The 20,833-nt window shown below is 36.9% G+C and overlaps 2 protein-coding genes across 2 annotated transcripts; both read right to left on the bottom strand.

The window, feature by feature from the left end:
- Positions 1 to 10,115: 10,115 nt before the first annotated feature.
- Positions 10,116 to 11,060, bottom strand: LOC138159488 (olfactory receptor 1J4-like). Its single transcript, XM_069085860.1, has one exon. It carries the CDS (start codon positions 11,055 to 11,057, stop codon positions 10,116 to 10,118), a length of 942 nt encoding a protein of 313 aa, XP_068941961.1. The 5' UTR covers positions 11,058 to 11,060.
- Positions 11,061 to 19,370: 8,310 nt separating this feature from the next.
- LOC138159560 (olfactory receptor 1f45-like) lies at positions 19,371 to 20,312 on the bottom strand. Its single transcript, XM_069085912.1, has one exon. The coding sequence runs from the start codon at positions 20,310 to 20,312 to the stop codon at positions 19,371 to 19,373; it is 942 nt and encodes a 313-aa protein (XP_068942013.1).
- Between the last annotated feature and the right edge of the window lie 521 nt (positions 20,313 to 20,833).

Raw genomic sequence — 20,833 nt, 5'->3', positions numbered from 1 at the left:
AGAGAAAAATGAAATAACTTTGGCTAATTTTGGAATAATTAAAACCTTCTATCACTAAACTCCCATACTATTATCATATGCAAAGTTTGTCATCTGTTTCACAAGTTTCTTTTTTATTTCTTCCTTCTTCTATTCAAGCGGTCTGTGATTTAGTCACATGAAAATAATGCTTCTGTGTCTTTTCCCACTGATCTTTACCCCAGTTCTTATCTCTTTGCTTCCTACCTTGGATTCCTGTATGCTCTCACATTAATATTTCTCCTTATCACACAGCTATATTTCAATGCCTCTTTTGCTTATTCTGTTCCTTTAATAAGGTCACAGCCTTCTGTAACCATATCCTATTTCCATCCCTTAAAGTCTTAGTAATTACTATGAAGTGGAATTTGTTTCCCTTCCTTCTAGTTTAGAAATGAATTGTACACCAATAAGCATATTAGAAGTGTTGAAATTATGTTAAATTTTAAAAATACTTAGAAACCAAATTGTGTGTAGTGGAAATTTATGGTTTCATGTGTAGTCTTCTTTTTCTATTCACTGTATAGGGAAAATATTCATGTTGTTGATGCTTGTTAAACTCATGATGATATAAAGGAAAACTTAAAAATCTTTGTAGTTTTTCATGAGTATCTGATCCTAACAACTGGTTAACTTGCCTTGGATGACTTCTGGGGACATATGGGTTGTATATGTTATGTATGTTTCTTAGCAAACCTGAAACTGTATACAAATGCTAGTTACTCCTCCTCCTCCTTTTAATACTAGTACTAACAGAATTGAGGGATTAAAGTTGAGTGTGTGCCTCAACTGATGTCCTCCCTGAGACTAGAGTTTCATTTTGAACTCCAAAACACAATTTGAACAATACACAAGGGAAGTTAAGGATAAAAGATGGGAGGGTAGGAACTAAAGCGTAAAAGGAAACAAAATGAGGGTGGCCAGGAGCTTCATATTTCCTCTTCTGAATAATTCTTTCCCCTCTTTACAAAAGCTATAGGTTTTTGGCCACAAATAACAATTCCTATACAGATTATAGAATTTCTTACTTGACAATTTGAAAAACAAGAGACTTTATTTGAATTTAAATTATTTCAATAACAATAGTGTGTGGGATACTAAGATGATACTGGTGGAACTGTTCACTGATCCAACCATTTTGGAGAGCAATCTGGAATTATGACCAAAGAGTTATAAAACTGTATATACCCTTTGACCCAGAAACATCACTATTAGTTCTGTTTCCCAAGGTGATCAGGGAAAAAGGAAAAGAACCTATGCCTTCTAAAATATTTATAGCAGTTCTCTTTGTGGTGGCAAAGAACTGGAAACTGAGGGGATACCCATCAATTGGGGAATGGTTAAACAAGTTGTGGTATGTGATTGTGATGTGATACTAGTGTGCTGTAAGAAATGATGGGCAGGTTGACTTTATAAAAACATGAAAGGACTTGCATGTAATAATGAAGAGTGAAAAGAGCAGAACCAAGAGAATGCAATATACAGTAATAGTAATTTTGTTTGAAGAATAACTGTGAATGACTAAGTTATTTTGAATATTATAAATTCTCAACTTAACTACAAAGAACCTGTGAAGGAAGACACTATTCACCTCCAGAGAGAGAACTGATAAATAGAAGTACACACAGTTGAGTATTGCACATGTTTTAATGTTTCTATATATTTGTGTTAAATAGTGACCTTCTTTAGTACAGAAAGAGGAGGAAGAAAAGGAAACAGCTTGGAACTTAAAATATAACAGTAAATATAAAAAATTGAATAATAAAAATAGTGGTGTGTGTATATGTATAAAGAGAGAACATGGATGGAATGGCTATTCCAAGCCCTCCAAATCTTACCCAACCGATGTCTGCTGATTTCAGATGTTGCCACCCAAAGCCATGACTGTTGCCTTCATTTTTTTTTCTGTAATCAAAAGACATGAATATTGAAGGTGATAAGAAGTATTGAGTATTTCTGCTACTAGCATCAAAACAATTTATTAATTTCATTCTTATCTTGTACTGTATCAATGATAATTATTGTCCTTATAGTTATCCCCACTATCCTGTTTGTACCTCACAATGTCAGAAGAAACATTTAAGTACAGAGACACCGAGAAGCAGAAGCTAGAAGTTCTAAATCAAGCTGAAAGAACATTAATACATTTATGGCAATTCCCTCTCAGATATATGCATTCACATTGAGTTTTTTTTTAAATATCAGCCACTTAGTGCCCTTTTCTTCTGTTCTATGATATTCCCTTTCTATGGTTTATTTTTACTGGCATTAAAAACTTTAAAAAATATATATGACCACAATATTTCATCATCAAGCTCAGTATTTATTCAATTTATCTCTTGGTAAAAATAGAGACAATTCTATTCAGAGTCAATCCCCAAGAGAACTGAACTTACATATCCTCCCCTGTTGGAAACTTGGCAAGCAGAAGCAGAAAGAGAAAAGGAAAAAAATTACTGCAGTCCCCCAGTAGCCCTATTAAAACCCCAGAGTCTGGAATATCAGTTTGAGAGCTCGATTCCTCAATGGGATGAATCATTCACTAGTATAATTAGCTTACACTTTAAAAGAATGATTAAAGTTGTCTTTAGCACCATGGACAGGGACTGATGATTCAAACTCAGTCATAGGAGTGGAGGTACTATACTTCCTCCCCCTCTACCTTGCATGGACAAAACTACTTTACTTGTATTGTCTAGGGACAGCAGACATCTATACCACCTGTCAGGCTTAAGATCTTGTAAAAATTTGTCAGAGGTTAATATTCCACAACACATAGTCCACTAGTCTAGTTCTATAATGCTCCCCCTCTCTTTTCTTTCCCACTGCAATTGAAAGAGTGCCAGATTTGCTTCCAAATCCTGTTAGAAGGCAGGACTAGAAATTTTCTGCTTTATCCTACCTGTGTGAGCTTGGGCAAACCATTTAACCATTATGGACCTCAGCCTTCCTATTTATAAAGTGAAAGGGATGACCTTGAAGGTCCTTCTAAGACCTTTGAGCTTACTTTTACCCAGGAACTCTTCCTTCTGAGCCCAAAGTGGATGGGGAATAAAGTGTTATAAAACAGTTTTATAAATAACTTTCTGAGTGACTCAAGTGGTTTAACCTGACTTGTTTAGTTTGAATGACTCTGATCTGAGCTCCTTGTCAAAATAATTTCTAGTCATACTCTTATCATGTAAAATTGGTGACCACAATGGTAGTGAAAATAAAATAATTTTTTTATGGTGATTATTAGATGAAACTAAATCTCTATTTAAGGATGTAGGCCTAGGGCACCCATCTCTTCATTTCTCACTAGATTGCAATCTATATTCCTCCAACATGTTCCAGAAAGTTCTTTATAAATTAAAAAAAATTTTTTCTGTTACATTTGAGTTCCAAGATGTTTCTTTCTCTCCCTCCCAGTCCTTCACTAGAAAAGGCCAACATTTGACACAGATATATACGTGAAACTATACAATACATAGTCCCATATATCAATTCTTTCTCTGGGGATGGATAGTATCTTTCTTCATAGGTTGTTTGTACTTGATGTGAATATTCATGTAACTCACAATAGCTTAGTAATTCACATTTACTTTTCAAACAACATTGCTATTACTGTACACAACATTTTCTTGGTTCTGCTTATTTAACTCTATTATTTCATGCAAGTCTTTTAATGTTTTCCTAAAATCAACATGCTAATCATTTCTTACAGCACACTAATATTCCATCACAATTGCATACCACAACTTGTCCAACCATCCCCCAATTTATGGGTATCTCCTCAATTTCCAGTTCTTTGTCACCATAAAGAGAATTGCTATAAATATTTGAGAACTTATAGATTCTTCTCCTTTTTCTTTCATCACATTGGGAAACAAACCTAATAGTGGTATTTCTTGGTCAAAGGGTATATTCATAGTTGTACAATTCTTTGAGCATAATTCCAAATTCCTTTTCAAAACAGATGGATCAGTTCACAGTTCCACCAATGTATATTAATGTCTCAGTTATTTTACATCCCTGCCAACATTTGTCATTTTCCCCTTCTATCATTTTAGCTAATCGTATAGGTGTGAGATAGTATCTCAAAGTTGTTTTATTTTTTGTTTTTCTAATCAATAATGATTGAGAGCACTTTTTATATGATATATATGTATATGAATCATGCATATATATGTCCATTGTACATATATATTTATAAATAAACTTTGATTTCTTCATTGAAAAACTGTCTATTCATATCCTTTGACCATTTATCAATTGGAAAATGACTCATCTTTTAAATTTGACAAAGTTCTCTATATATTTGAGATATGAGGCCTTTATTCAGGGAAGTGTCTACAAAATTTTCCTCCAATTATCTGCTTTTTTCTAACCTTGGCTACATTGGTTCTATTTGTAGAAAATCTTTTTAATTTAATATAATAAAAATTATCCGTTTTATATCTCAAAGTGCACTTTAGCTCTTGTTTATTCATAAATTCTCCTATCCATAAATCTGATAGGTAATATTTTTTTTTTTTTAAGCAATTGGGGTTAAGTAACTTGCTCAAGGTTACACGGCCAGTTATTTCTGGGTGTGGTGCTGAGTATCTGAGCCCAGATTTGATCCAGGTCATCCCGACACTGGAGCCAGTGCTCTTACTCGCTGAGCCACCTGGCCGCCCCTAAGCAATTGGGGTTAAGTAACTTGCTCAAGGTTACACGGCCAGGTGTTTCTGAGTGGGTGCTAAGTGTCTGAGCCTGGGATTCGATCTCCCGGTCTTCTCAACACTGGAGCCGGTGCTCTTACTCCCTGTGCTACCTGGCCGCCCCTAGGTAATATTTTCTATGTTCTTCTATTTTACTTATGATATCTCTATGTCTAGATCATGTATACATTTTGACCTTATCTTGATAAATGGTGCAAGATATTGATTTATACCTAGTTTCTGCCAGAATACTTTCTAGTTTTCCTGACAATTTTTTTTTTAACAAACAATGAATTTTTATCCTGAAAACTTAAATTTTTACATATATCAAACATGGAGTTCTTGTAATTATTACTGTGTATTGCACATTTCCTCTATTCCACTGATCACCATTCCATTTCTTAGCCAGTGCCAGATAATTCTGATAATTGCTACCTAAGTCTACAGTTTAGGATCTGACACTGCTAGGCCTCCTTCCTTTACTTAAAAAAATTCCCTTCATATTCTTGACCTTTTGTTCTTCCAAATGAATTTTGTCTTTTTTCCTAGCTCAATAAAATAATTTTTTTGGTAACTTAATTGGTAATGAACTAAATAAATAGATTAATTTAGGTACAATTTTCATTTTTATTATATTGACTCAGCTCACCAATGAACAATGAATGCTTCTTCAATTATTTGAATGTGACTTTATTTGTATAAAAAGTATTTTTATAATTATGTTCATGTAGTTCCTGGATTTGTCTTGGCAGGTATAATCCCAGGTATTTTACATTGTCTATAGTTATTTTAAAAGAATTATCTCTTCTTGCAGAACTTTGTAGTTGATATATAGAAATGTTGATGATTTATGTGGGCTTATTTTATATCCTGCTCTTTTGCTAACATTATTAATTTTTTCAACTAACTTTTTATTTAAATCTCTAAGATTTTCCAAGTATATCATCTGTAATAGAGATAGTTTTATTACCTCATTGCCCATTCTGACTCCTTTTCGTATTGCTAGTGCTAGAATTTCTAGTATGATATTGAATAATATTGATGATAATAGGCATACTTTTTTCACTCTTGACCTTATTGGGAAAGCTTTTAGCTTATACCTGTTGCAGGTAATGCTTGATGATGATTTAGGCAGATGTTTTTATATTTTAAGTAAAAAATTAATTTATACCTATGTTTTTAAGTATTTTTTAAATAGGAATGAGTGGTATATTTTTTCAAAAGCTTTTTTTCTCTATTAATATAATATTATTTTTCTTACTTTTGTTATTAATATAATCAATTATGTTAACAGTTTTCCTTATATTGAAACAACTCTCCATTCCTGGTATAAATCCTACTGGGTCACAATGTATAATCTTTGTGATATATTGTTGTGGTTTTCTAGTTAGTATTTTATTTAGGATTTAGGATCCTAATTTAGGATTTATTTAGGATAAGGGCCCATATTCATTAGTGACATTGATCTATAGTTTTCTTTTCTGTTTTTGCTCTCCCTGATTTAGTTATCAGTACCGTAGTTATTTCACAAAAGGTGTTTGGTAGGACTTCCTCTATGCCTAGTGTTCTAAATAATTTACTTAATGTTAAAATTAGTTGATTTTTAATAGTTTCATAGAATTCATGTGCAAATCCTTTGGCTCCTGATGCTTTTTATGTTAGGAAGCCTATTTACAGCCTGTTCATTTTTTTTCTAAAATGAGTTTATTTAAATATTCTATTTACTCATTTGTTAATCTGAGCAGTTTATGTTTCTCAGAAAACTCTTTAACTGGAAAATCACTTCATCTCTGGAATTCACATTTAGAATTACATTCAGCCCTTGTGACTGCTCCTTCTGATTGGTTTCTTCTAGAACATCCATTTAACAAGAGTATTCAGGTCAGCCATATCTTCATTTCTCACCAAACTTCGATCTGGATTCCTCCATTATGCCCCTACACTGGGTACCTTCTTAATATCTTCCCTTGCTCCTGTTTTTCATATTCCTGTTATATATTATCTTCCCCTATTAGAATGTTACCTTCTAGATGGTGTCTTTTTTTTCTTATATTTTTGTTCCCATTGCTTACTATGGTGCCTGGTACAAAGTAAGGACTTAATAATTGTTGTTGACTTAGTGGCTGTGGGGTGGTACAGTGGTTAGAGTCTTGGGTTGCAGTCAGGAAGACCTGAGTTAAAATCTAATTTCAGACACTTACTAACTGTGTGACCCTGGTCAAGTCACTTAACTTCTGTTCACCTAAGTTTCCTCTATTGTAAAATGGACATAACAATACCATCTACCTTCCAGGGTTGCTGTGAGGATAAAATGAGATTATAATTATAAAGCATCTGGCACTTTGTAAGCACTATATAAATTTTTATTATTTTTATTGTGATTATGATGATGTTGAAGAGAACAGTATCTGTTCTTCTTTCCAAACTCTAATTCAATATTTTTATATTTTAAATAGTTTATAAATTTTACTCCAATAGTTTTAACTGTAGTGTTTATTTCATGAAATTAAAATTTAAAACAAATATACAAAATAGATGACTACTAATTGCATTCGGAAAGCAGTAAGTTTCCATAACCCCAAACAAACTAGTGTTGACTTTTTTTCTGAGATAAAGTATAACAGGTCCAGCTTCTTCAATTGTTTATCAAAATACAAAATAAAAAAATTAAAGATATATATATATTTTTTCATGTACTCTTGTAGCATGAGCAGTATTGTTTAATTGTGTCCAACTCTTTGTGACCACACTTTGGGTTTTCTTGGGAAAGATATGGGATGATTTGTCATTTCCTTCTCCATTATACAGATGAGGAAACTGATGCAAAGAAGGTTAAGTGTCTTGGTCAGAGTCACACAGGTAGTAAGTGTCTGAGCTCTGATTTGAACTCAGGAAGATGAGTGTTCCTAACTCCAGGCTCAGCACTCTATCCACTGTGCCACCTAGCTGCCCAGATGTGGGATATTTCACATAGATATGGGACTCAGTACTTACAGTATGGAATGACTCCCTAAGACCTAATGCTTAATTTTGTCTCAAATCCTAGATCTCATAAAGAAATGTCTGGTGTTCTTGACTGTGTCTCTGAAATATCTCCACTGAAGCATTGGGGCTAATGTAGGTTGTGCTTTCTGTGAAGAAATTCCTGGAGTGATTCCAACCAGAAGCACTACATATTTGACCAAAATTAAAAAAGCTGTTTTTTTATTTTCCAAACATATCCAAAAGCTTTATGATTAGCTATCACTGTCTCTTTCCTAAGCATTATTTAACCAGGCTAGAGAACTGATCACAGTATGAACTGAATTTCATGGAGAACAAAAAGCCTAGAGTTATAGATAGTTTATATTGAAGTTAAATCATTCTCATTATGCTGCCTATTCTGAACTGTAATTTCAAAGTTATTTTTTCCCCTGAGTACCAATGTGAGCACAAATACAAGCACAGACTTGATGAAATCTAGGAAGATACAAAGACATAACATTATATGAAGCTCTATTTTAACCATACAAAATTGACCACTTTTATGATTTTTATTTCCATTTCTCAGGTTTCAAAAGAGCAACCATCAAAGTAGATTGGTACTTGAGTGGTTACTGCATAGCCTACACAAAATGTGCTTTTTCCTTCTGCATATTCAAGTGTTTTGTCTTCTTAATTTTTTATTCATCCAAAAATTGAATTCAAGTTAAAACTGGGCTGCCCCCCACAAAGATCTTAAAAAGGTAGTGGTTATAGTGTTCAATTCTGGTGCAACCATTAACCCTTAACAATCCAGGTGTCAATATGCTATGACCTCTCAATATTAAAGATTGTGTTGAATACTGGACAAAGAAACCTCCCTCTTATGAACCAGGGGCTTCCGTCTCCTCACCTCTGAGCAGCTGCTACTCCTTCCTTCCCCTTCCCCCCTCCCCACCCCAGAGTCTATACTATGTTTTTTTTTTTTTGGAGGAGGAAGGTAGGGCAATTGGGGTTAAGTGACTTGCCCAAGTCACAGGGCTAGCTTTTTGTGTTGTGTCTGAGACTTAATTTGAACTCAGGTCCTCTTGACTCCAGGGCTGGTGCTCTATTCACTGTGCCATCTAGCTTCCCCCTAGGCTATGGTTTTACTCACACAAGGAGGTGGCTCCCAATGGTGCCTACATCAGCACCTTCATTAAATATTAAAAAAAATTTTAGTGATATTCCTTTTTTAACATCATTGTAACTTCTTAATTACTACCCCTATCAATAGGACCTTCCTTTTGTAATTACTGAAACTTAAATATACAATAAGAAAAGAAAAACAAACCTAGTATAAACTTAAATATTGAAACTTAAATACAAAATAAGAAAAGAAAAAAAAGCATGTTAGGTGAACAGCAGAACATGAGAGGATTAAAAATATACAGCAAAAAATTTCCATTTCAAGGAAGTCTATATAATAGATAATATGCATTGTGTTGAAGGTTATCCATCTTTTCTTCACTTCCTTGTTAATTTTCTTTTGTTCTCTGCTGTGCACTTTTTACTTTGTTCTTTTCCCCCCTTCCCCACTCTCCCAGAAGGCTACAATTAAGCACAGATATAGGTACATAGATACACATATACATATCTACTCATACATACATACATAAACACACACATATCTTGTATTTCCTAAGTCTCCTAACTCCTTTACTTCTCCCTGCTACCTTGCCTTCTTATTACTTAACTTAATCCCCTCCAAGGATCTGTCCCTTGTCCTCCCATTCCCATTAAACCAAACATCCTTCTGTAGCCCCCTTTAACCTCTTCACTCACCCTCCTCTCTAAAGACCTCTCTCTTATCTTCTCCATCTCCCTATCCTCTTAGTATTTTATTTATTTCTGAATTTAGAAGACTTTTATACTCATCTAAATATGTATGTGTTGCTCCCCCTTGAGCCCTCATAATGAAAGTAGATTTCCAGAACTAACCTCCTCCCCCATCTAATTCCTCTGTATTGGTTGTTTCCCTTGCACCTAATTTGTATAAAATAATTACTCTTTTTACCTGTTCCTAAATGGTTTTACTTTTTAAAGTCATATACTCAGGTCTACCCCAATCTTTCTTATGAACTACAACTCAATTATTAATAACAACCTTAGAATATGTTGTACAATTTACATACATAAAAGTAAACAGTCCATGGACCCTCCTTTTTTTTTTTGCAAATAAATATATTCAAGCAAAACAAATGAACATATTAGTCATGTAAATAAATGTAGACTTCTTTTCTCTGCTGAGAGGTGGGAGATACATTTCACTCTTAGTCCTCTGCATTGTTGGTCACTACATTGATCAGAGATATGAAGTCTTTCAATATTTTTTCTTGATTTTATTGTGATATTTATATAAATTGTTCTCTTGATTCTGTTTACTTTGCTTTTCAGGTCCTGGAGGCAAGGTCACCTGAAGGAGAAAGTTCTCTTGTTGAGAAGAAGTCTCAGGGCATTCTTTATGTCATGGTTTTTCAGACTATAGATGAAGGGGTTGAGCATGGGGGTCACTATGGTATAGAAGATGGCAGCTAGCCTGTCTAAATTGTCCAGATGGGTGGAGGAGGGGAGAAAATATACCCCCATAATGGTCCCATAGAAGATGGACACACTACAGAGGTGGGAACCACATGTCGAAAAGGCTTTGTACTTGCCTCCAGTGGATGGGATCTTCAGAATGGTCAAAATAATGTGAATATAGGACACTATGATTAGAGCAAATGGGGCACCAATCAAAAATCCTCCCACAATTACAATCTCCAGGTCATTAATGTAGGTATCAGAACAGGAGAGCTTGAGCAGGGCTGAAAGGTCACAGAAGAAGTGGGGGATTGTGTTCTCTGCACAAAAAGACAACTGGTTTACTAGAAGAGTATGTAACAAGGAACAGCTGTTAGTGATGATCCAGGACCCAGAAACAAGTAGGATGCAGACTCTGGGGCTCATTACCATTGAGTAATGGAGTGGGTGGCAGATGGCTATGTATCGGTCATACGCCATCACACCTAAGAGGAAATCATCCAGTCCAACAAACAAAGTGAAAAAGTACATTTGAGTCAGGCACTTCATGTAGGAGATGGTGTGATCCTGGGTGTAAATGTTCACTAACATCTTGGGGACTGTGGTAGAGATAAAACAGATGTCAGCAAAAGAGAGGTTGATGAGGAAAAAGTACATGGGGCTATGGAGATGAACATTGGAACATATGGCTAGGATGATTAGTAGATTCCCAGATACAGTGATCAAGTACATCCCCAGGAACAGTGGAAAGAGGAATTGTTGGTGCTCTGGCCACTTGGAGAGTCCCATTAGGAGGAACTCTGTTATGTTGGTCAGGTTCCCTCTGTTCATCCTTTTAATAAAAGTCATAGAAAAACAGAAAATTAGAGTTATAAGGAACCCTGTATAACATCTAGTCCAATCACTTCTTTTTTATAGATGAGGAAACTGAGGATAATAACAGGACAGTGGTTTGCTCAAAGTTAGCATAGCAAATGGTAGAGAAAAGTTCAGAAATTAACCCTCCAGAATCCCAGCCCAGATCTCTTTTAACCATATTGCTCTTTGTGGCAATATTAAAAGTTAAATAAGAATCTCAATCTTTTGATGATCTATGAGTGGCACAGTGGATAGAGCACTAGGCTTGAAATCAGGAAGATTCATCTTGATGATTTCAAATCTGGCCTCAGTCATTTACTAGCTGTGTGACCCTGGGCAAGTCACTTATTACTATTTGCCTCAGTTCTTCATCTGTAAAATGAGCTGAAGAAGGAAACGGCAAACAGCTCCAGGATGTTTGTCAAGAAAACCCCAAATGGGGTCATAGAGAGTTGGATTTGATTAAAATGACTGAACAACAACAAAGTAGCCATCCCTTGAACCTCTTGATTTTTGCTGATCTGCTCAGGCTACGAGACACTTTCATTTAATATTTTGCCTCTTGGTTCACTCATTTGCTCCAAACTACCCTTCTTGACTTATCTCCCTTAACTCCCCTTCACAAAGTCTTAGTTCCAGTGAACGCTCACTCATTGAATACTTACTATAATTTTCAGCCTCTTAACTTTAAAAATATTTGCACTCCTTTCCTGGTAATCTTTCTCAATGTAACTTGTTTCCTTAGTAATATTGTATATTTTGCTTAACAATATTATCTGAGAATAGATCCAGAGGCTTCCCCAGGCTGCTAAAAGGATCCATGACACAAGAAAGGCTCAGTCCCTGGATTCAGTGATTTCTAGGGTTGAATTCCTGTGAATCCATGATTGCTAGTTAGGAGTGAAGATGGATAATTTTATTTGTTTTTTTTCTTTTTTCTTTTGCTTTTTAGGGGAAGAGGTAGGGCAATTGGGATTAAGCGATTTACCCAAGGTCACATGGCTAGTTTTATGTTAAGTGTCTGAAGCCAGATTTGAACTCAGGTCCTCCTGACTCCAGGGATGGTGTTCTATTCACTGTGCCACCTAGCTGCCCCTAATTTTATTTCTCATTTACCTCTTCACACACCCTTTACTTCAATCAGATGCATCACTAGCTGTTTGCTGAATACAATCTAATATTTCTGATACTTTGCCCATGTTAGTATCTCTGCTTAGACTGTATAAGATTCCCCCCACCACACATCTCCTATCCTTCTGCATTTCTATCTGTTGAAATCCAACCCAATCCTTTGAGGCCTGGCTAAAATACCATCACTCCTAGAGAACCTGTCCTAATTCTTTTCTACTAGGGATTCTTTATCAGGAGTCTATGAAATTTGAAAAATTGATAGCTATATCTCAATGTAATTCACTTCTTTGTAATTATCTGTATTTTATTTTGTGCATTAAAAGAGATGGGGTCCATAGGCTTCACCAGACTGCCAATGGGATCCATGATACAATAAAAGTGAAGAACCCCTGCCCTACACAAAAGCACTATCTCTCCCTCCTGTGAACTTAGCATTTATCAATTCTGTCTTAAATTATTGTTACAGGTATCCATATTTTATTTACTCTAGGGGACTATTAACTTCTTCGAGAGTAAGGAACAACTAAGGAACAAGGAGTATACCTTGTAGGGTCTAGAATGAAGCACTAACTGGACACAGTAAATGTTAGTAAATGCAAGGAAAGGGTAAACTGACAATACATGTGGTAACAATTTGATTCAATAATATAATTGACTGCCCCAGACATTACTTACCAAGTGCCTAACATGGCCATTTCATCCAGCTTCTAACCTGAGTTAGCATTACTATTATTCAGACCATGGGTCTCTACTTGATATGTAGGTCTTTAGGTCCTTGCCACATCCCAGGGAGTTTGGGACATGATCAGCTGAAAGATGCTGCCCCACAGTAGTCTCACATTGGACTGAAACACAAGGAAAGACTTGGACATTTCTGTGGCTTTGTCCTTGTATTTCTGTGTCTGTGCATACCTGTTGCTGTTTTTTGTGTTTCTGTGTCCTTACATGTGTCTCTGTGTCCTTGTGTGTGCCTGTGAGTTTATCTCAGAATATCTGAGTGTGTCTCTATCTGCATCTGAGGGAGATTTTCCTATCCCCACTTCCTAGTCCCTTACCTGGTCAGTATGTTTTGATCTCATAAAGTTAGCAAGTTACCTGGTTCTGTTACCTCCCTTTGTCTCTTCAACAGTAGGTAATTCACAGCAAAGAAGAAGGAGTCATTAATTTATGGCTGTAGACAGGTTTGGATGGATCATTTCTGCTGCAAACATGTCTCTCTTTTGGATAGGGGAACTGATTGGACAAGGAAATAACACCTGTTAATTACAAGTCAGACTCAGATAAAAAGGTAGGTAGGAGGCATCTTGAATGAAGTACAAGGATATCTTATAGTGAGTCTAGGGTCAGAAAGGTTCAGGGGAGCCAATTGTTCTTAGAACGCATGTCCCTCTGGGAAGCTTCTCTTCCCTTCCTCCTTCTGCCCATTAGATACTGCTGCCTTTCTTGTTCCCTCTGGATAGATTTTAGGTAAAGACAGAATGGAGCTTTGTGCCAGAGAAGTCTAGTATACAATATTTCCTCATTCTGTGCTCATCTCATGGGAAGTTTCTTGGCTGCTTCCATGAGCTATATCCCCCGTGTTCCCATCTCCTTGACACAACCAAGAGAGCATGAGTTCTTGTGAAGGCAGGCCCTGGGGAACACATATGATCTAAGGTCATTTGCTCCAGATTAGGGGAAAGAAGAAGTGGAGGGAAAGTGAGCCAGCCATCAATCATCTTGAAGAAATAAATCTACATCCCTTGACTAGGGAATGCAGGCATCCTGCTTATTCAGTCCTGGTATCATGCCTCTAGGGCTGCCAACAGTACAGAAAAGTGAAGTTTCTGGACCATTTTTACATTTCTCTGATATGCTTATCATATTCTCCTCCTCTAATTGTTCTTCTCTTTCTTCTTACTCTTCCTTCTCCACAAAAATGCTAATGAAAAACAGCCAGACCTCTGATTTTATTGCTGTAGGAAAATTCTGATGAGGTGTAGATATACAACAATTTGGTACATCAAATGGTGGTGTACAACAACAACAACAAAAATTATAGTTTTAAAAATCCAAAACCTGTTATTTCATTGGTGTTAAATTCTAGGAGCAGCTAGATGATTCAGTGGATAGTGCACTGGCTCTAGAGTCAGGAGGACCTGAGTTCAAATCTGGCCTCAGACATATACTGTGTGATCCTGGGCAAGTCATTTAACCATGATTGTCTCACAAAAGATTCTGGTGCTTACCAAAGCAAATGAGCAACTATTTTGCAACCACTAGTCTTAGAGACTTGCTGGAAACATGAAAGGTTAAATAAATTTCCCAGGGTTACAAAGCCAATATATGTCTGTGGTCAGGTTTGAATAGTGGCAGGAGAGCTAGGGGATCCTGTCTGCCCGAGGAGGATGAGGTACCCATGAGTAATCAGCAGGGAGCAGAGAGATGGTGACCTAGACAATCATAAATATTGGGGGTTTGGGGTAGAGAGACTTGGCTATTTGCAAGATTTTGACTGCAGTAGCTAGCACTGACGGACTGACATTTAGTAGAGAGGAAACGGGCATCCAGAAGGGTTAGGGGGTTCTCAGGTATGTATCAGAACAGACTCAATAGCTCCATGAAATGGAACTGACCCCTCTCTTACATCTAGTTTTTCCATACTCTTATAGACAGTTTGGAGGGAATTCCATTATATTCAAGTCCTAGTTAGAGTGGTCTTTCTTAAATATGCCCAGAGATTGAGGAAAACAGCAGATTTAAATTCAAAGTATAATGGTATTAAGGCACACATGTAGGGAATATGACTAAGTCAACTTGCAACTCAGGAACTTCAGGGCCTCTATATTCCCTTTTTCTTCAGAGTCTTCACAAAGTTTGTTGGGGTCTGAGGTACCACCTCATACCTATCAGATTGGCTAATATGATGAAAAAGGAAAGTGATAAATATTGGAGATGTGAAAAAATTGGAACATTAATGCATTGTTTGTGGAATTGTGAACTGATCCAACCATTCTGGAGAGCAATTTAGAACTACGCCCAAAGGGCCACAAAACCAGGCATACCCTTTGATCCAGCAATACCACTACTTGGTCTGTATCCCAAAGAGATCATAAAAAAGAGAAAAGGACCTATATGTAAAAAATATTTATAGCAGCTCTTTTTTGTGGTGGCAAAGAATTGGAAATTGAGAGGATGCCCATCAATTGGGTAATGGCTGAAGAAGTTGTGGTATATGAATGTAATGGAATACTAATGTGTTATAAGAAATGATGAGCAGGCAGATTTTAGAGTTTCAGGTGCTGGAAAGACTTACAGCAACTTATGCTGAGTGAAGTGAGCAGAACCAGGAGAACACTGTACATGGTAATAGTAGCATTATGCAATGGCCAACTTTGACAGATTTATCTCTTCTCAGCAATAACAATGATCTAAGACAATCCCAAAAGATTCATGATACTATCCACACCCAGAGAAATAACTATGGAGTCTGAATGCAGATCAAAGCGTGCTATTTTCTATTTTTTCTTTCTTGTGGTTTTTCCCTTTTGTTCTGAGTCTTCTTTCACAATGTGATTTATGTGGAAATATGTTTAATATGATTGTACATGTATAGCCTATACCAGATTGCTTGCCATCTTGGGGAGGGGAAGAGAAAGGAGGCAAGGAGAAAAAATTTTGGAATTCCAAATTTTATAAAAGTGAATGTTGAAAACTATCTTTACATATAATTGGAAAAATTAAAGTACTACCAAGTGGGAAGAAAAAAAATACCAAGAAAAGTTTGTTGTAGGATATGAAGGTTGATGATTGTCTGGTTCATCTGCTGATCTGCTTGACTGGATCCTCTCAGGGCATCCTTTCTGGATGGGTGTCTCAGCTGGGCTTTCCTTCATAGAAGTCATCCAGTCTCAACCTGTTGCTGGGCTGGTTCAAGGAAGTCATTGGCTGTTACACTCACTCCTCACCAGGCTTGGTTGCTTCTGGACTGGGCTATGTAGACCACTCTGACATTAGGGAGCTGCTGTCAGACAGGGCTGGATAAACCACTCTGCTATAGGTAGCAGCTACTGAAATGGGCCAGGAAAGTTGCCTGTCATTGGCCTCTTCTCAGGGAGTAATGTTTCTATCACACAGGCTCCTTGGGATCATTCTTTGATGTGCCTCTGCAGTCTTTTACTGCCTTCAGCCACTGGTCTGGCTGCACGGTATTACCCTACCCTCAGGTATAGTACTCTTTTCATCTAGTGCTATGGTGCTCTTTCAGAGATGGCCATCACCTTTAATGTATTATTAACAGAAGCTTCTTCTCTCTGACTCCTTTAGAGCCTTGGCTCTGAGGTTTCCCACCTCAAGGAAGGAAGCAGGAGAGTTCTAGCCTCTGTTATTTGATAATCTTCTTTCAATAAGGTACTCAACCTTGGTTTATGGTGATCAGCCTCAATTCAGTTATATTTCCTAGACACTGGAAATATAAAAAAATATATTTGGGGTCTTATGCGGATGAGTAGTTAGGGACAATGTATGAATGCAGTCTGGTTCTTAGTTTATCTTTTCATATGATAAAGCTATTCAAGTCTCAGACCCTTCCTATACTGTGAAATATTTTTTTCTGAATCTGAAACCTTCACAGTTTACATTGCAGGACTATAATATTAATGACATATAATATCTTCCCTGTCCATTAATAGGCCTCATGTAGAACCTATTAAGGGAAGCTTGCTTAGGGGAGGCTTGCTTGTAGAAAGGCTTTCACATCTTTTGCTAATTTCAAATTAGACATTGAGTCAGGAGGGTTGTGATGCCTTCTGACTCTGAGAAGTGTATATATACTCTGAGTTGGTATTTCACTTTGGGTGAAGAAGCTTATTAGAAGGCTCTTGTGATTTCCTGGTTGAGATTCTGAGTGGTCATATGTTCAGTGCTCCCTGCCTGCTCAGACATAAAGACTCTCTTGATCCAAGGAGGTATGTGAAGTGTATAGTTGATTCAGACAGCCAAAGACCTATCTGTTGGTCTTTATTTCTCTGCTTGTATTTTCTATGTTTTTAACATTTGCTTTCTTTTCTTTTTGGAGGGCAATTGGGGTTAAGTGACTTTCCCAAGGTCACATGGCTAGTTTTTGTGTAAAGTGTCTGAGGCCGGATTTGAACTCAGGTCTTCCTGACTCCAGGGCCGGTGCTCTATGCACTGTGCCACCTAGCTGCCCTAATTTTCTCTGTTTTTATTTTCTCTGAAGTTTAGGGTGCTGACTTTTCCCCTGAATTAGTGAATGTAATTAAAAAAGATTGTTGACCCCTTGAACAGCTATCCTTCCTAGTAAAGCAGATATAAGAACCTGTGCTAGCCATCCTGGGGATGCCAGTGTGGTTGTCACTACAAAGACCTATCTTTTTACTCCTCCCGGCCTTTCAGCCCTGCTGAAACCTCACTGGGCTAGACTATCACATAACTCAAATATTGCTGTCCATGATGCCTGCAATCACAGGAAAGAAGACCAGGGTCTTGTAAGCTGCTTGGGCAATGGCCAGGTGTCCTGTCATTAGGGCATAGAGACCTGTGGGCACTGTGGTGGAGATGAAACACAGATCATCTAGAGACAAGTAGATTAGGAGCACACACAAAGGCTTGTGAAGATATGGATCTCAAATAGCACATTCCAAATCAGAACTCCATCTCTTCCTCTAACCCATCTCTAACATCTCTGCTTTTCAGCTTTCCTGGCTTCCTTCAAGTCTCAGCAAAAATCTCACCTTCCATAGGAAACCTTTTCTTATCTCTTTCTTAATTCTACTGCCTTTCCTCTGTTCAACATTTCTTAATTAACCTGTATATAGCTTGTTTGTACATAGGAGTTTGCACGTTATATCTCCCATTAGATTGTGAGCCCCTTTAGAGAAGTAACTACCTTTTATTTTTCTTTGTATACTCAACACTTAGAAGAAGAGTACTTGGAATATAGTAGGCACTTATTCAATGTTTACTGACTGACTGACATCATTTGAGGGCATCACCATCACTGCACTTAGTCAGGTTTGCACACTTGGTGTCATCCTTTATTCTTTACTCTCCCTTACCCTCTCTATATCCAATTAGTTACTAAGTGTTACTGATTTTACCTCCATAATATCTGTAACATCCATTGCCATTTGTCTACCTCCATTGCTATCACCCTTGATGATCTTGACTATTTCAATAGCCTCCTGAAACATCTTCCTACCTAGAGTCTCTCATATCTCCACTCCATCTTCTCAAACAACTGCCAAAGAGATATTCCTAAAGCACAGCTTTTACATGGCACTCCCTTGTTTAAAAATTTCTAGTGGTTCTCTACTCCCTTTCAGACAGATATTTGAGCCCTGGTTCTGTAAACAATAAAAAATATATATGCATATATATGTATATACATATGCATACATAATGCATATAGGTATATATTTGATACCTTTTCCCAAATATAATTAGCTTCCTTTTAAATCCTATGCATTTTATATATTTATTAACATTATTCTGAAAAGAGGTCCATAGAGTTCACCAAAATTCCAAAGGGGCCCATCACACACAAAAAAGGTTTATAAACCTTGTTCTAGGGCAAATCTCATTGTTTGGTATTTAAAATCCATTGTAATCTGACTCCTACCTGTTTTTCCACAGTAGGCATACTGCCCATTAGTCCTCTTTACCCCTACATTGCAAACAAACCATCCTACTTGCTGTTCCCCATACATGTCATTCCATTTTCCATCTCTATGCCTTTGTACTAGTGTCTGCCATGCTTCCTCACCTCTGCATCACTTATTTTAATAAGAAGTAAGTGCTATATACTAATTCTCCTTCAGGATAAAGAGCAGAAGTTTTGTAAAATATTATATTTTAACCTTAGAATGACTTTCTTTAAAGTTCAATTCAGATTCCATCTTTTAATTTATGTCTTTCCTGAATCTACCAGTTTCTAATGCCTCCTGAAATTAATTTGTATTTCCTTTGTATGCATTTTATGTTTTTCATATATATATGTATATATACATATACATATATATATGTATCTTGTTTTCTCCAATAGAATGTAAGCTTCTTCTTGCCCCAGCTCTTTGTACAGGATCTGATATAGAATAAGTGCTTAATAAACACTTTGTTTGATACTAAATGTTTATTGAATTAAGTTGAACTCTGATTCTAAGGCATTTGCAAAATCACTTTTGTAAGAATCAGCCTCCGTAGAGCTACCTTCATGTCTTGATTTCTCAGGCTATAGATAAAGGGGTTAAGCATGGGGGTAACCACAGTAAAAATAACTGTGGCCACTGTGTCCACAGCAGAGTATGAGGATGAGGGGCGCAGATAGATCCCCATTATGGCCCCATAGAAGAGGGAAACCACAGTAAGGTGGGAACCACATGTGGACAGGGCTTTCTGTATTCCTTGGGTAGATGGGATCTTCATCACATTGGAGAATATGAAGATATAAGAGATAGCAATGCATGTGAATGGGGTAATGAATACCACCCCACCCACAGTGAACACCATCAAATCACTGATGTAGGTGTCTGAACAGGAGAGCTTTCTAACTGGGTAGGGATCACAGAAGAAGTGGGGAATGGTGTTGTCAGCACAGAAGGACAATTGAGCCATTAGTAGGGTGTGTAAGAGGGCATGAAGATTAGTGATAACCCAGGATATGGTCACTAGAAGGATGCAAAGGCCAGGACGCATGACTGTGGTATAGTGAAGTGGGCGACAAATGGCCATGTAGCGATCATAAGCCATTACCACCAGAAGAAACCCATCCATGTTTATAAAAGTAATAAAGAAATACATCTGCATCATGCACTCCACATAAGAGATAGAGTTGCTTCTTATTATGTAGTTTACCAACATCTTGGGTATTGTAACTGATGAAAAGCAAATGTCAACAAAAGAGAGGTTGGCCAGGAAGAAGTACATGGGTGAGTGGAGTCGGGCATCCAAACCAATGGCTAGCATGATGAGCAGGTTCCCAATCACAGTGACAAGATATACACACAGAAATAGCCAGAAGAGAATCCGCTGCTGTTCTGGCTGGCTGGAAAGCCCCAGGAGAAGGAATTCAGAAATGATGGTTTGGTTTTCTCTGTCCATATCTGCCAGAGAAAAAATATAGCTCAATCAAAAAAGAATGACAAAATTTTAATATTTATTTAGCAACTAGTTTTCTTGTATGCCCCCAAATCAAAGATTTTTCTTCATTTGGTATCATTTCAATTGAAAAGTTAGTTTGTCTAACCTTTTAGACTAATGAGCAAATACATCAGGGAATTGAGGATTTAGTTATACATCTAGAACTGACTTAAAGGCAGTAAATATAGAAATAATGTAAGTTGTTATGCATGGAGAAATAAATAATGAACTCACTTAGCAACTGGTGTTGTAATAAAGGACATATATCAGTGACATTCCTGTGATGAGTTGAACATTTAAATTTGTGTCCCTCTCACCCTCATTCACACTTCTACACTCCACCTCCACTGTCTTAAGAACTTTTCTTGAAATTCATGCAAGCTATCATTGGTAGTGAGAGGCTGCCTTAGAGTCAGGAGTCCTAGATTTACTTAAGTTCAGTGTCTCACACATGCTAGCTGTGTAACTTATGTATGTACTTA

Source organism: Petaurus breviceps, unplaced genomic scaffold (genome assembly GCF_028583685.1).
Source record: "Petaurus breviceps papuanus isolate PSGF00001 unplaced genomic scaffold, PetGlider_PUasm1.0 176, whole genome shotgun sequence".
Classification (NCBI taxonomy): domain Eukaryota; kingdom Metazoa; phylum Chordata; class Mammalia; order Diprotodontia; family Petauridae; genus Petaurus; species Petaurus breviceps.
Note: the sequence above shows the minus strand (reverse complement) of the source record. Positions and strands in the feature narration are given on the sequence as shown.

Coding starts and splice junctions, on each gene's coding strand:
- LOC138159560 (XM_069085912.1), bottom strand. CDS start 20,312: ATGGACAGAGAAAACCAAACCATCATTTCTGAATTCCTTCTCCTGGGG.
- LOC138159488 (XM_069085860.1), bottom strand. CDS start 11,057: ATGAACAGAGGGAACCTGACCAACATAACAGAGTTCCTCCTAATGGGA.